Genomic DNA, 15,928 nt, shown 5'->3' on the forward strand with positions numbered 1-15,928 from the left:
TGACAATTCGTACGTATTTCACGAGGTGACTAATTCATACTAATTTGTTTCTCTACTATTTGCTTTCCCCCCTGTGACGATGGGTTAGAGGTGGAGATTCATTTTTATCGTACGCTTCACTTCGTATGAATTCATACAAAAACGCCATCTCAAAAAATACATGCAAATTCCCGTGAGGTCAGGGCACCACCGGTTTGTGTACAATCATATAAAATAAAGTGATTGGATTGTAAAGATATTGGGCTACGCAACGTGTGGCTGCGCCTCTTATCCAGTGTGCGCCCCCTTTATTGTCCAACCCCTATTTCTCTATGATACATTGGTTGTGTTCTTTCATCTATCCAACAATTTTTATGCCACTGTTATCCACCAGGTGAAAACTCTTACGATCACTTAAGCTAGAAGTATAGTCCCATTTTTACACATACGCGAGGGTCCATGCAGAGTGCACAGGATGCAAATAACATAATCAGAATAGACACATTTTTGTAACCGCTCAGATTTTGTACATGTAGATCGTGCATGCATGTAAAGGAAAATGTATAATGTAGCCCAGGAGATGCCTTGCATTTAAGGACAAGTAAAATAAACTATGTTTTGTAAGGCTGTGTGATCAACCATGTGTGTGTGTTCGCGTACACATAAAAAACAAACTATACTCTGGAATAAAGTTTTTCACTTATAGAGAAAAAAATATCCACACAATTCAAGGTATAACTCATGGTACAAAAACAAGATGAGTTGCATACTTATGTAGTCATGGTAATGCTAATCTTAGCAAGCACCACAAATAAAAAAATGTTCTGTGTCCTTGAAAATGGTGAAGAAAAGAGAAAATGATTTACTGGTCTTCCTGTGTTCTGACATCAACACACTTTGTCTTAAGGGGATTTAGAAACAAAGCAACAAAGCTCACAGCGAGGCCTTGGCCTCAAGACCTGTTGCAAGACAACGACATTGGTCATGAATCCATCGTTAGAAACAACCTAAAAAACGAAGAAGATTTTTTTATAAGTGCCGTGGGAGATTTACTTCATTTCTTTGTTGAAAGAAAAATGGTTTCAGTGCATAAATGGTGGAAAATACAAATGTTTGAGAACAAACCCAAAACAGAGTGCTTTCAAAGTCCTGCGTGGGAAGATTTACTCACCACCCTATTATTACCAGTATAATTGTGGTCACTTGTCTGCTTTGAAATGACCCTGGGCGCACAAGGAGATACAGAGAGCGAGAGGAAAATGGGAAAATAAGAAGAGAGCGTTTAAAGAGGCCAGTAGTTTATCAGAGAGATACAGGACACAGAAATATATCACTTTTCAGAAGCACATAACAGTGAAGGCGAGAAAGCAAAGTGTACAAAACTCCATGTTTGATGTAGTTAGAGGTATTGTAGACACGACAAGCTCTTTCGTGCGTGAAAGGAATAAATAAAAGGTGTGGGTTTAAAAAAACTTTGACATGGCAAACTAATTGGAGTCCTCGTTGGTAAATATCTGACTGGTTAGACGCCTTGTACCCTTAGGGTATAATTAGCTTAGCATCCGCGGCCCAGTCATTCGATTAGAAGTCTTTTCTATCACACATGCTGATAACAAATGTAAGCTAGATCATTTTCTTCATTTGTAGCGCTTCAGATGAAAGGTGATCCGAATGCACATCAGTACGTGCATGCCCTGTACAAAACCGATGCGATAAATACAGAACCACAGGACAATGTATAAAATACTTTTCATTTTCTATAGATGTACTTTATCTTTAGTTAAAAACAATTACTTGCAACTACTTCATATAGTTTTAAAGGGACATTGACACATACAGTGATTTGCAATGACTGAAGAAGTGGTTTAAATAAATATTTTATGATGAGAATAGGGCTGCATAACAACTATTCGCAACTAACAGTTAGCATAATAAGAGGCGGTTCACATTTCGCTGGAAATCTGCGTGGAAAACGCAACCGTCGGTTGGTTCTTGTCACATGACCTGCGGGGTGCGCTTGCGGCATTCTAGATAGTTGAAATGTTTTTAATAGGGCTGTCAATAGATTAAAAAAATTAATCTAGATTAATCGCATGATTTCATGAGTTAACTCGCGATTAATCGCAAATTAATCGCACATTTTTATCTGTTCTAAATTTACCTAAATGTAACACTTTTCAAGTTTTTAATGCTCCAATCAGCATGGATTAGTAAACCATAGTTTTATATATGATTTTCCCTTTAGAAGACCTTGTACTTTCTCCATTCTGTTTGCTGCTGATCATTTGTGACATGCGCTGGCAAATTGAGTTGGGATGAGCAAATAAAAAAAAAATTAGTCATTTATATTTTAACTAGGGCTGTCAAAATAAACGCGTTAATAACGCGTTAACGCAAATTCATTTTAACGGCACTAATTTTATTAACGCACGATTAACCAACGCGCAACTCCCGCCTGACCCACAGCCGGATGAACTGAGACGCAGCAAGCGACCCGCGCCGCCCAGATGAGCCGAAGCTCCTCACAAAAACAAGAACATTAAGCTCTCGTCCAGCGAACCCAACGCTCCAAATGGTCACCAAACATCCAAAATGCACGTTTTCTGCACGTGCAGTTTTCTTTATCTACACGTTTTCTGTGAGGTGTACCGTCCCAAATCCATATAAAGCAAAGATGCGCCTTCTTTCACTTTTTAGTTTCGTTTTAAAAAGCATTCAGAAATTATAGAAAATAGACCGCAGGACTTTCTTGATGTTAAAATAATTATTAAGAGAGATAAAGTTCGGGATCGGATTGATGTTAAAAGAGTTATTAAGAGTGACAAGGCCCAAAAGCGATGTCCGACGCAGACGTCCGAAGCGCACGCACACAAACACGCGAGTGCGTGACCCCGATACATACAGACATCCCACGCAAAACCACCGGTCAAAAATATCCGTTTTGACAAGAATCCACGCAGGTACGACCCACAATCTGCTACATCCGAAGTAAATGCCTGGCCAACTGCTAAGGAAAAGTATCCGTTGTGTCACTACATTAAACCCTTGCATTATCCTACTTAAAGTCTTAAAGTGGTCTGTCTCAATGTCAAAACCAAACAATAAAAGAAAAACATATATGTACATTGATATTGTTTTTGCTCCGCATTAACAGGTATAGTTCTGTCATGCTTTGTCAGATTCCAACAATTGTTCCAATTGTTTTGAAGTTTTTTAATAGAGAATGTTAAAATATAAATGACACATTTTTGAAAATTTGCTCATCCCAACTCAATTTGCCAGCACAGGCCACAAATGATGCAGCAGCAAACAGAAATGGAGAAAGAACAAGGTCTTCTAAAGGAAAAAACATTTATAAAACTATGGCTGATGGTTCTGTTGAAAATGTAAACAGGCTGTTGTAGACATACATTTGCATATAGCATATATATTATCCAAATCCATGCTGATTAGAGCATTAAAAACTTAAAAAGTGTTACATTTAGGTCAATTTAGAACAGATAAAAATATGCGATTAATTTGCGATTAATCGCGAGTTAAATCATGAAATCATGCGATTAATCGCGATTAAATATTTTAATCTATTGACAGCCCTAATTTTAACATTGTCTATTAGATGTCTATATATATCGGGGTCGCGCGTTTGTATGCATGCGTTTCAGACGTCTGCGTCAGACATCGCTTTTGAATCTTGTCACTCTTAATAACTCTCTTAACATCAACAGGTCCCAAACTTTATCTCTCTTAATAATTATTTTAACATCAAGCAAGTCTTGCAGTCTATTTTCTATCATTTCTTAATGCTTTAAAAACTAAACCAAAAAGTAAACGACGACGCATCTTTGCTTTAGATTATGGATTTGGGACGGTACACCTCTCAGGAAACGTGCAGATAAATATCATTTTAGATATTTAATGACCATTTACAGCATTGGATTCTCTAGACAAGAAGAGCTTAATGTTCTTATTTTTATGAAAACCTCCGACTCATCTGGACAGCGCGGATCACTTGCTGCGCCACAATTCATCCAGCTGTGGGACAAACATAAACTATGTGTTGCGTTAATCGTGCGTAAATAAAATTAGTGCCGTTAAAATGAATTTGCGTTAACGCGTTAATTTTGACAGCCATAGTTTTTACCTTTGAAAGTTAAAAGCGACTTCCATTATGAGCGCGCACAATGCGCGCCTACATTTGAAAAAACAAACTTGAGTGCGCAAAAAATGCGAAATGTGAATCGCCTGTAAAAGTTTTTGTTTACGTCATATATGTGTGTGTGTATTGTGTATAATAATTATGTATATATATTAGGGCTGTAAAAAAATTATTACAATTAAGCGCATACAAAAAAAGTTAATTTTTGCATATATATATTTAGATTTTGATATATTCTATGTTATATATACATTTTAAAAAATATACATAAATAACTTAATTTATACATTTTGTATGCGATTAATCTTTTGATACATATATTATAAGTATACTAAGTAATTATATATACATAATTATTATACACAATACACACACATATATGACAATAACAAATCAAAAACTTTCATTCTGCAAACGATAAGTTGCATTTGTTGTTATGCAGCCCTAAATGAGAATGTGATGCGATGGCAACCAACAGGAGGTTCAGCCCATTGTTTCATGTAGTGCTGTAAACTTAAAACATTCTGCCTTATTTTAACCAATGATTGGGTAAAATATAGACAAACTGAACCTTTGCTGGGTTGTTTCGGTCCCTGGTTGAGACAATTATGGATATTTTCTAGGTTAATTTAACCCAATAATGGGGTTAAAGAGAAAAAATTGTGACACACTGAAATGTAAACTACTGTATTATGACATACAATATTTCTACTTTCTATATATTGTTTCTGGCCACTTGCAGATATATAATTAAAATCATGATGAAAAAATAATGTGTGCATTATATCCACTGCTACATGTAATGTGCACTTTCCTTGTCAAATCACAATGACCTCTTATTTGTACCTGCAAGCCATTTGTGATTAATTCTTGATATAGCCACCAATAACGTGCAGCAGGAACCAACGAACAATGAAAAGACAATCTCTGAACCCAGGCAGAAAGCTAAACAGATAAAATCGCTGTATGTGTCAGGGTCCTATTAGAGATCAGACAGCAACAAGCAGAACCTGACATCTGTTGTCCTTATAATTTAACGTTGAGACAAAAGCATTTACCCTGCGCTTTGGGACAGTTAAGATGTAGGAAACAGTGGTGGACAGTTTGACAATTTTGCTTAACTTAAACCTTTAAAGTACGGCATTAAGCATTTGCGTTTTGCTAAGCTGCAAAAAAAAATTCACACTAAACAGCAATTTCGTCCTCCAAGCAGTCAGGAGGTCCGTGCTTGTTCAGCACATTGAACAGGCGCAGGGTGCTCTCGTCTTGCTGTCCCCAGCTTTCATCGCTCTCGTCCGTGTTCGACTCAAACTCTGACTCGATTCCCGACTCACGGAACCTAAGCAGCTCCAGGCTGCCTAGGAGCTCGTCCCGCGATGAAGGCGACGCCTCTTGGGACGAAGGGTCGGGGCTCTGCTCCTGTTGGGGCGGTCCCGGTAGAAAGCGAAAACACTCAAACTTGACCAAGCACTGGTCCCTACCTATAGGACTGCCAAGTGGCAGGGACAGCTGCGTCCCATCGTTGAGCGGAGGAAGGATGCTGTGTTCTGGTCTCGGGGTGGTGGGGTCACACAGGACTGGGGGCACGTTGGCACGGAAGGTGATTTCCAGTAGACTGTCTTGAGATCCCACTGTTGAGAGAGTGGAAAGGACTGAGGATGAAGTACAGCATATAATGACATGGTCAAAAAAGATTTGCATGTGGCAGACACTTTAATCCACTCAGGTTATATATTTTATTAGTATGCTTGTTTCCTGGGAATCGAACCCTTGACCGTTAAGATGCTAATGCAATGCTATACAAACTGAGCTACACAAACAGTGTTTTTTTTTAGACTTTTAAAGAATTTTCACTTAAATACTAAATATCAGTTTAAATATTTTTTAATTGCACTTTTGTTATCTTTTTTATTTTTCTCTGGACATATTTGATAATCTTTGATTTACCCTATAATATATAAAGAGCTTAGATGCAACAGCCGCTAAACGAGATAATGATATTGACTGAATGCCCTTGGCACGTATTATATGCTCATCAAATAGTTCGCTTCAAATCTGCTTAAACCCGGCCTGAAACATTTTAGAAATAGTGCTTTGTTTGAGAATAGGTTAAATGCCACAATGATTTTTCAGCAAAATCCTCTAAGTGCACGGAAGAAGAACTGGATGAATGATGGCACGCATAAACTTTTTTACTCTGTTAAAGGTGGTTTACCAAATATATTAGGGAAACTGACCGAATTTTTGAGTCTTTACTATTATTCAAGTGACTGGAGACTTTCTCAGGAGACAAATCCCGGACGCATTTTCTGTGTATTTTCCGTAATGTCTATGTGAAAAGGGCTTAAGTTTAAGACCCCTGGCTTCACTGACTGAAGGCATGAAAATTGTGAATGTCATGGACGAGAGTTCTTTACAATGTCCTTTATAACTTGAGAGACATGTACAGGTGAGACATGAAAAAAAAAGATTTAAAATGGGCACAAAATGAACTGGAGTGTGATAGTGGCAAAAGCAAAGTGAAATGATATATGCCAGAGACAGACAGAAAAGACAGGAGGGTTTGACAGTGAGGGATGAATAAAAGGGAAATGATGAAACACTTAAGTTTTATTCAGAAATGCAGAGGTTCAGGTGCACTAAGAGTATTTTTATTAATAATGTGATCTAGCAGAACAGAAGAAAAATGAAGCAGAATTTTCATTATCCTGCAACCTGGTAAAATGTGACCCTGGACCACAAAACCAGTCATAAGTCGAACGGGTATATTTCTAGCAATAGCCAACGATGCATTAAATGGGATAAAATTATCATTTTTTCTTTTAGGCCAAAAATATTTAGGATAATAAGTAAAGATCAAATTCCATGAAAATATTTTGTAAATTTCATACCTTAAAAATATAAAAACTTAATTTTTGTGAGTGGATGCAACAAAATCTGTTTAACCCTCTGGGATCTAAGGGGTTTTTAGGGCCCTGGAGAAGACTGACATTTGTGCTTTTTTCAGTAATTCAACATAATAATGACAACAGTTTCAAAACACTGCATTCAGCACAAACTGGGCTACAATATATATATGATCAACATGTATGTACATGTTTGTATTTTTAAGAGAAAAATGTTTATGCGTGGTTTTTGAAAAAGCAAAAATTTTAAGTGACTGATATAAGTCCACAAACTCATTCTTAAAATGTTTTCCAAAGACTTTTCAAAACAGGATCTAGTAGTCTAGAGTTTTTTTTCTTTAAAATGATGTGAAAATCATTCTGCTTACTCATTCACATAAAACAATATATTGATTTACAATTTCAAAGTCACTTTTTGGTTAGGCTGGAAGCTCTTGAATAATCTGTGATTGACAGTTTAGGAAACAAAAGACTTGCATAATGAGCTGCATAATGAGCCTTTAAGCAGGAATGTAAGACGACGCCTTTATTGTTACGTGTTTGTTTGTAAAAGCAACACAAAAGTAATGCCTTCCCATGCGTGATCCTGCGTTAAATAAACTTACTGTGCAGAGATATACGTGAATAAACAAGGTTTTAGATGTGTTTAGATGCGTCTTAATACAAAGTGCGTCAAATATGAGGCATTGTGTGTGTGTTTATGTGTGCGTGTGGCGGTCGATCGCGTCACACTGTCTGACGGAAGCACAAAGAAAACATTAGAATCTGGAGATAACTCTTATTTACAGGCGTGAGTAAACAAGTAGATGTGATGTTTGCAATCGCATCTATTATAAGAATATCACAAAGCGCGTCAAATATGAGGCATCGTGTGTTTGTGTGTACGTTTGGCCATTGATCACGTCACACTGTCTGACGAAGCACACACACACTCGCATCTGGATATAACTTAATTTACAGGCGCGTGTAAACAAGTAGATGTGATGTTTGCAATCGCATCTTTTATAATGATACCACAAATATGAGGCATCGTGTGTTTGTGTGTGCGTTTGGCCGTCGATCGCGTCACACTGTCTGATGAAGCACACACACTTGCATCTGGAGATAACTTTAGTCGACCCCAGAGTGTTAAAGCTTAAAATATTTGCTTTCATTTGTTATTTACTCTCTTCAATGTCATTATAGCAGTAAGCCAGTAAATAGCACTAAACCAAAGCTGTTCTAATGACTTTATTTGCACAGTATTTATGGAGCACACATACTGATAAAACAATTTTTACTTGAATGCACTATAAATCGCTTTGGATAAAAGCATCTGCCAAATGCACAAATGTAAAATTCTACTTTTTTCATGAGAGCCTGCAGATAATATATGGCAGTATAACCATATAAACGGATGATATATATACCAACCTCCAAATAATCCCCAGATATAGCAGAAGTTCACTTTTAGATATCATCTTGTATTAAGATAGGGACTGTGGAATTGATGGTCCCAGAGAAAATCACAAAAAAGAAACAATGTCCTCTACAAAGAGCAAAACTGAAATGCTTTTTCCCGAGGAGCTATGAAGGAGTGGAACCAGAAAATGACATCCAGAGAGAAAAGGATGGGGTGAAGAGGGTAATATACGGCTGAAGAGAAAATCACACTCACTTGAGCCGTGTCCTGCCAGTTTGAGCTCCATCTCCTGAACCTGTTTGACCAGGAGAGAAATATGCTGCAGCAGGTCTTTATTCTGCAACAACAGCTGGTGAACCCGAGCCTGAGCTTCAATCCTCGCCGCAGCCTCTGCAGAAAGCTGATCTTTCAGCAGATGAACCTTAGAGAAACACATACACAGAGAACATTTTACATATAATGAAGCAAAAGCACCCATTAATCTATACATAATTAACTGTAAAATTAGCCTTTATATTAGCATATGTAAGGTTTTATATGAATATGCTGGATTTTCAAGAGTTCAAAGCTATAAAAATATTGAATTTTCCATTGTGGTTATAGAAACCGCAGTGGTAGTTAAGGTTGAACTCTTAAGTGTTTTTATAATTGCCTCATAATGCATGTTCAAAAACAAACATACAAGCTGTGTTCCAATTCAAAGGCTGCAACCTTCCAAGGACGTATTTTAAGACAGATTGCATCAAAGCAGCACGACTTGAGGCTAGTAAGGCCGACCCAATTCAAAGGATGCTTAGAATGAAGCCTCAAAATGCGTCCTTATTTCTCCACGCTGTTAAAGGAATAGTCTACTCATTTTCAATATTAAAATATGTTATTACCTTAACTAAGAATTGTTGATACATCCCTCTATCATCTGTGTGCGTGTACGTAAGCGCTGGAGCGCGCTGCGATGCTTCAATAGCATTTAGCTTAGCCCCATTCATTTTTTCTATTTAAGACGAGTAGTTATACGAGCAAGTTTGGTGGTACAAAATAAAACGTAGCACTTTTCTAAGCGGATTTAAAAGAGGAACTATATTTTATGGCGTAATAGCACTTTTGGGAGTACTTTGACTCGCCTGAAAAGTCCGCTCCCCTTCTCCATCTCATTATGGGAGAGGGAGGGTGTTACTGCGCCGAGTCGAAGTACTCCCATAAGTGCTATTACGCCATAAAATATAGTTCCTCTTTTAAATCCGCTTAGAAAAGTGCTACGTTTTATTTTGTACCACCAAACTTGCTCGTATAACTACTCGTCTTAAATAGGAAAAACGTTGATGTGTTTGGTCACTTCTAACTTTATCTCTAAATGGTACCATTGAATGAATGGGGCTAAGCTAAATGCTATCGAAGCGTCGCAGCGTGCTCCAGCGCTTACGTGCACGCACACAGATGATAGAGGGATGTATCAACAATTCTTAGTTAAGGTAATAACATATTTTAATATTGAAAATGAGTAGACTATTCCTTTAAGGATATAACGAATGTTTCCTTAACAGCCGAGGCTATCCCAAGATTCACCACGCGCCTGCAACGGCTGCATATAACGGCTGAATATTCTTAAATAAACAATAAAAACCTTTATTAAATAAATGTGTATTTATCAGAAAACATTTTTCTTGTCACTGTTTTAGGATTAAAAGTTATGTTTTGTGTAAATATTATTCTGTTTACGTTGCATATATTTTTAAGGTTGATTAATTTGATATACTGAATAGTTAAATCTACATCGACATGTCATATTTTCAATTTTTTTTTTATAATTTTCTGATTCCATATTTATTTTAATAAGTCAGAAACATATGTGTTCTGCTGACAGGTTCAGTGGGTGCATGCAGCAGGTGCCACAAATTATGGGTCCTTCGAAGACCGTCTCATTTCAGTTCTCTTTGCAGACTGCCACCTTGAAAGACCAAGTGCTCGCCTTTTAAGGTTTTATGCTTAGAAGGTCGTAGCCCTTGAATTTGGGTACAGCTGGGTGATTCTCACGAAACCATTGAAACACCACGGCACTAATGATTTTAGCTTTAAAATGTGTAATATAGTAACATTAAAAAGCATCAGAATTAACACTATACTGTGTTCTACCTTGCACAATGTGTGATTTCAACATAAGAATTTATAATTGTAAATTTTATCTAATTTTCTGCTGAAATTCTCATTACCGCAATGTGTCCGGCTGTGTTTGAACATGCGTTATGTTGTAATTTAATCAAATTAACACAAAAATATTAAGAAAAAAAATAAATGGATGTTTTGCTAGACTACTTTAGATGACAGAAAAAATATTTACTGAATATTCATGTATAATAATAATGAAGAAAAATTTGGAAAATTATGAGTCCATGCCTGATGTTCTCATCCTCCGCAACACTTTTTGAGAACAGTTTAAGCACACATACAGAATTTTAATAAAGTTTGATTTTGAGTGACCAAGCACATGGACCAGTTACTTCAAGATGGCTACCAGGTAAGATCATTTTTTTACAGTTAATTTGAAATATTGTCTTGTCAGAATGCTTACACGACATTTTGACTATCATTACCGCAACATATGCTTATTAAATGTTAATTTAATTAATAGAAGCATAATACTTTGATTTTAATCTCCAAATTATGTTCTTTCAGGTTTGTCATGTCATTTTGAAAATATGTCAGTGTTGATGTTTTCTGACTGTTGCGGTAATGAGATTTTTTAGGACTAATTTTTTATATTATGTTACAGTGTTAAAATGATAAGTAAAAGTTTTTAAATGAATGTTCCCATTTACTCCAGACTTTGTTTTTCAATGTCTGTGGGAAAAAAAGTAAATTTAAGGAATTTTTACATTTTCATGCTTGACATTTTTAAAACCAAGTTTTCGTGAGAATCACCCAGCTATAGTATGTATCTTAATCCACTTTCATCCAGAAAGCTTTACAAACAAAGAATCTTTCAGAGTAATGATGAACAGATCCAAAACTAACAACATCAGAATTAAAAATACCATTGATAAGAAAGCAATTACACATTTCAAATCACAGAGAGGCATTAACCTAACATCAATGCAGACAACACACAAAATTACTCAAGATGCTTTGCTTCATCAAATACCCATTCAACTACCCATTCACAGCTTCATGTCCAAGCAATTAAATTTGGTCAAACTAGATAAAAGACCAAAATGCTCTATAAAGCTCAGCACTACAATGTCAGGGTGATCTGGATGGTTGGTTGGATCTTTTTGGTCTCTAGATATTTACCGCATAATAAACATTTTAACAGAATAGCACTGTCTGCAGATAATAAAAATTTATAATTTACTCACAGTCATGCCATCCCAGATGAATATAACATACTGTACGTTCAGACTTGAGCTTCCAAAGTTACTGGAAGTCATTAATTTACAATGGAAGCTGGCTTCTTTCAGCTGCAAGGAGCGTCAAATCTATTGGCGTCACGCTTTAAGCGACCAGAGTGTCAATCAGAAAGTTTAAAAAAGCCCAACTTTATGGTAATGAGCTATGAAGCGGTTCAGCGGCAAAACGCCAGCAACCAATCGGAATATAGCCTAGACGTTCTTCGCTGGCTGATTCCGGAAAAACATACGATGTAAACTTCCCTTCTACCGAAACATTAGTTTCTAAAAAACAGACTTCAGAGCGGTCAAAGCGCGAACAAGCTTCCCTGTACTTTTTGACAAGCGTCCATGACCGGGCGCAAGCTCAAGTCTGCAGCGGTGTGAATGTACAGTTACTTTCTTTAGTTAAAGGTGCCAAAGAATGCATTGAATTAATATGTTAAATTGTTTTCTGATATCTACATGGAAGGTATGTGGTGTTATTAAGTGCAAAAATGATCCAGAGACAGTTGTCCATTTACAACCCTTGGATTTGTCTTTAGAATGAAATGGTGTATTATTACCTTATTTGAAAGGGTCATGAATAATAATGTTGAGCACTTCTCTGATTGGCTGTTTCACAGAGCAGCTACTTTAGTAGTAGCTCTCTGTGTGTGTGTGTAAACAGACCTTATGTTTGAGCCTGAATCAGACGAAGATACGAAATTTGAGGAATAATAAATAGTTTGGAGATTGTTAATGGGGGTTACTGAGTGATAAGTTTGTGGTTTTTTTTCGTATGGACCTGCAAAACGTAACTGTAACTGTAGAGGGTATGCACGTGACGTCACCTTCGGCGAAAATGACTGCGGTTACGCCCACTGAGTGGCAAAAGACAGAGCAGCAGCATTTGTGTGAAATCAGCGAAAACACGGGGAAAACGCGTCTAAATGGAACAGATTAACAAGAATTCGGAGCTATCATTTTACAGACTGCCAAAAACACAGAAAGGAGAAGAAAATAGATAGTTCATGCCAACGTCCACAGACCACAGGTGGGTTGACAAGTTGCTAGGGTCACTATCAAGCAGAGGTTTTACTTTCCACTTAAAATTATTTATAAAGCACAGATGCTTGGAATATGTATGTAACTAAGTATTGTCCACCTCTGGTATCGAGTCCAACTATATTCAATTTAAGCTGATAATAGTCAGTTTTACTGGCATTTTCGCAGCAGCCTCTATGAAAACCAGCCATTTTGTTGAACGTTTGCCACTCAACAGGGCATGCTCCGGCGTGGTCATGTGGAAAAGTGACGTCAATGCATACCCTCTATAGTATAGTATTAACTAGCATATAGCGCTAACTCACCAATCACAACTTTGTTTTGGCATAGCAACATCTCGACTGTAACGTCACAGTTATGTTGAGATTGGCCTGTTTTCCAGCAGTCTTTTGCATTTACAAGGTTTACATTAGAAGGAGGAAACAATCATGTTTGAGGCTCACGCTATGTCATTACCATGTACGCTTAAGATTCATTTATGCCTAGGTTATTCTTTTAACCCAAACCGAAATATAATGATTCATATATAGAGCTCAACATGGCGATGCTCCAAAAATACATTCATCTATCTATCAAGTAATCTAAATCAGTGTTTCTCAACCCTGGTGCTCAAGGACCCCCTTCCAGAATGTTTTAGATGTCTCCTTAATTAACACACCTGATTTAAATTATAAGCTTGTTAGGGAGACATTCTGGAAGGAGTCTGATGAGTTAGTTCAGGTGTTTTAAATGAGGAGACATCTAAAACTTTCTGGAAGGGGGTCCTTAAGGACCAGGGTTGAGAAACACTGATCTAAATGACTTCACTGGGTCAATATGTGTCTTGTGAAACAAAACAGTACATTTGTGAGCAGTGGTGTAGGCCTAACAAAAAAGTGGTGCACTATTAACCCCTCCCCAAATGACCCAAAAAAATCAAAAGTAAAAAAAAATGCATAAGTATGTTTTTCTATTAACATGACGGTTCTTACAGTTAATAATGATAATTTTATTTTAACAAAACTGTCAACATCAAAAAGTATTTCATTTTCAAAATTATAAAGTGGGTCGCACATCGGACGGGAAGTGCCACGCCTCATAGCATCGTGTCTACGACAACTCCGAGGTATCGTACACTGGACGTGCACATTAAATAGCGCAAGCTCAGATAGCATCTACTTCAAAATGCAAAATATACGTTAGCAGCCAATGTTAATCGCTAACGATTTGGGACAAATATGATGTTATTTAATGTTAAACTATGTGAGTGGTGCTCTGTGGCGCGACAGGGATTTGAGCAGCGTCTAGAGCAGGGTTCCCCAAATCTTACCCTGGAGGGCTGGAGCACTGCAGAGTTTAGCTCCAACCTTGATCAAACACACCCGAGCAAGCTAATCAAGGTCTTCATGATCACTAGAAAACCACAGGTGGGTAAGTTTGATTAAGGTTGGACCTAAACTCTGTAGTGCTCTGGCCCTCCAGGGTAAGATTTGGGGAACCCTGCTCTAGAGTCACAGCCGACAGCCGCCATCAGGCAATGTATCCTGTTTTTAGATTCATGGCACTACGTAGCGCTTCTCATCCGGTGTGTGACCCCCTTAAGACCCGAAATGACACTGAAAAACCTGAAAACACACCAAAAAAGATAGTCTGCCGCACACTCTGTTATGAAAAACTACTGGCTATGTCTCTACTGACAAATGACTGGCTACAAAGGTTTCTTAAATGATTAGGATGTCCTTCTGCATCCTTCACAAGAACCCTAAGATACTACCCAGTGATAGGTGAATATATTTCCACCAGTGGCTTATTGTGAACCGTCTGTCTGCTCCTAAAGGCACAGCGGCCTCCCTCCAAGGGTTCCTGGGTGATTTATGACCCAACTTAAACAGCACGCTTTCCCATGCTGCTCGTCCTTATGAACAATGCATTCCCCAACAGAGCCAATGAGCCGTCAGAGACGGGCCGTCAGGGAGCAGAGCAACAATAAATGAAAAAATTACCATACTGTAAATGTGGACTGAAAGCTTAGTTAGGGTTCAGCTGCTTTCCATCAGTTTTTGGGAGTACATGGGATGTGTGTATTTTCAGTCAAAGAGTGATTGTCTCGAGAAGATGAGTTTCCTACACATGACAGAAGATGCTGTTTTCAAACAGATAAAGGATGTAAATGCATACTAGCCTCATATTTCATACTGCCATTGTTTTATATCTCACTCAAGAGTGGGACACATTTGTCTGGTGAGCCCATGATTTTACAATCATTTGTCAAATGGCAAAAATATATTTCTTAATAGTATATACCTTTTGTATGTCAGCAGAAAACCACTAGTAAACAAATAAATCAAGCAAACAACACTTCATATCTTTCCTCTTACTTTTCACTGTACTGTAGTTATTACATGGTATTTGTGAATGTTATTTTCACTGTTGCTACTCTTGGCTCACGAATGCACATAGAAATGAAGGTGAAATCAGGTACTGTAAGATTTTCCTTTAGGCAACCAAATGAAAGCAGGCATGATAAAGTAGATGGAAATCAAACAGTGTTTTAAAGCAAGACACTTGTAAAAGTGATTCTCCTGCTGTTATGTTTGAAGCGGATGTGCATAAACTCTGTTCATGTTTTCTTTTTTCTACAAAGAAAAAATATTAAAATGCAGCAAACATAACAAGACTTCAATATAAGAGAAGTTACATTTGAGAGAAGTGCATGCACTCTCGGCATGCATTATTAGATGCCCGCCTGGCCATAATAACTTTGATTTAAAATGCATTTTTGTTCGACTCCACGGTTCCCACTTTAAGTCAAATGTCAAACTTTTTCCTGAACTTTAATGACTATGACTAAAAAGCAATGATATTCCTGATATTCCATGACTTGGTCAAAAATATGTTAAATTCCCTGTCTTTCAATGTCTGGAAAAGACCTTTTAAAATTCTATGTTATTCCATAAATTCCATGAAACCATGGACTTTCCTTTAAAACATGATGTTATGAGGATCTCACATGAAGGTCAATACATCTGGACATTGCAAAATGTATTTTCCAGATATCTGATTTGGACAATGCTGCCTG

At 37.3% G+C, this 15,928-nt stretch overlaps 1 protein-coding gene across 1 annotated transcript in view; it reads right to left on the reverse strand.

The window, feature by feature from the left end:
• The window catches only part of nos1apa (nitric oxide synthase 1 (neuronal) adaptor protein a), a 194,069-nt gene that overhangs the window by 22,103 nt on the left and 156,038 nt on the right, over positions 1 to 15,928 (reverse strand). The window contains exons 9-10 of the mRNA XM_055214413.2: positions 8,699 to 8,864; positions 5,617 to 5,766 (exon numbers count right to left, since the gene is read on the reverse strand). Of these exons, the coding sequence (XP_055070388.2) occupies positions 5,617 to 5,766; positions 8,699 to 8,864 (316 nt within the window). The remainder of the gene's footprint in view (positions 1 to 5,616; positions 5,767 to 8,698; positions 8,865 to 15,928) is intronic.

Source organism: Misgurnus anguillicaudatus, chromosome 8 (assembly GCF_027580225.2).
Source record: "Misgurnus anguillicaudatus chromosome 8, ASM2758022v2, whole genome shotgun sequence".
NCBI lineage: Eukaryota > Metazoa > Chordata > Actinopteri > Cypriniformes > Cobitidae > Misgurnus > Misgurnus anguillicaudatus.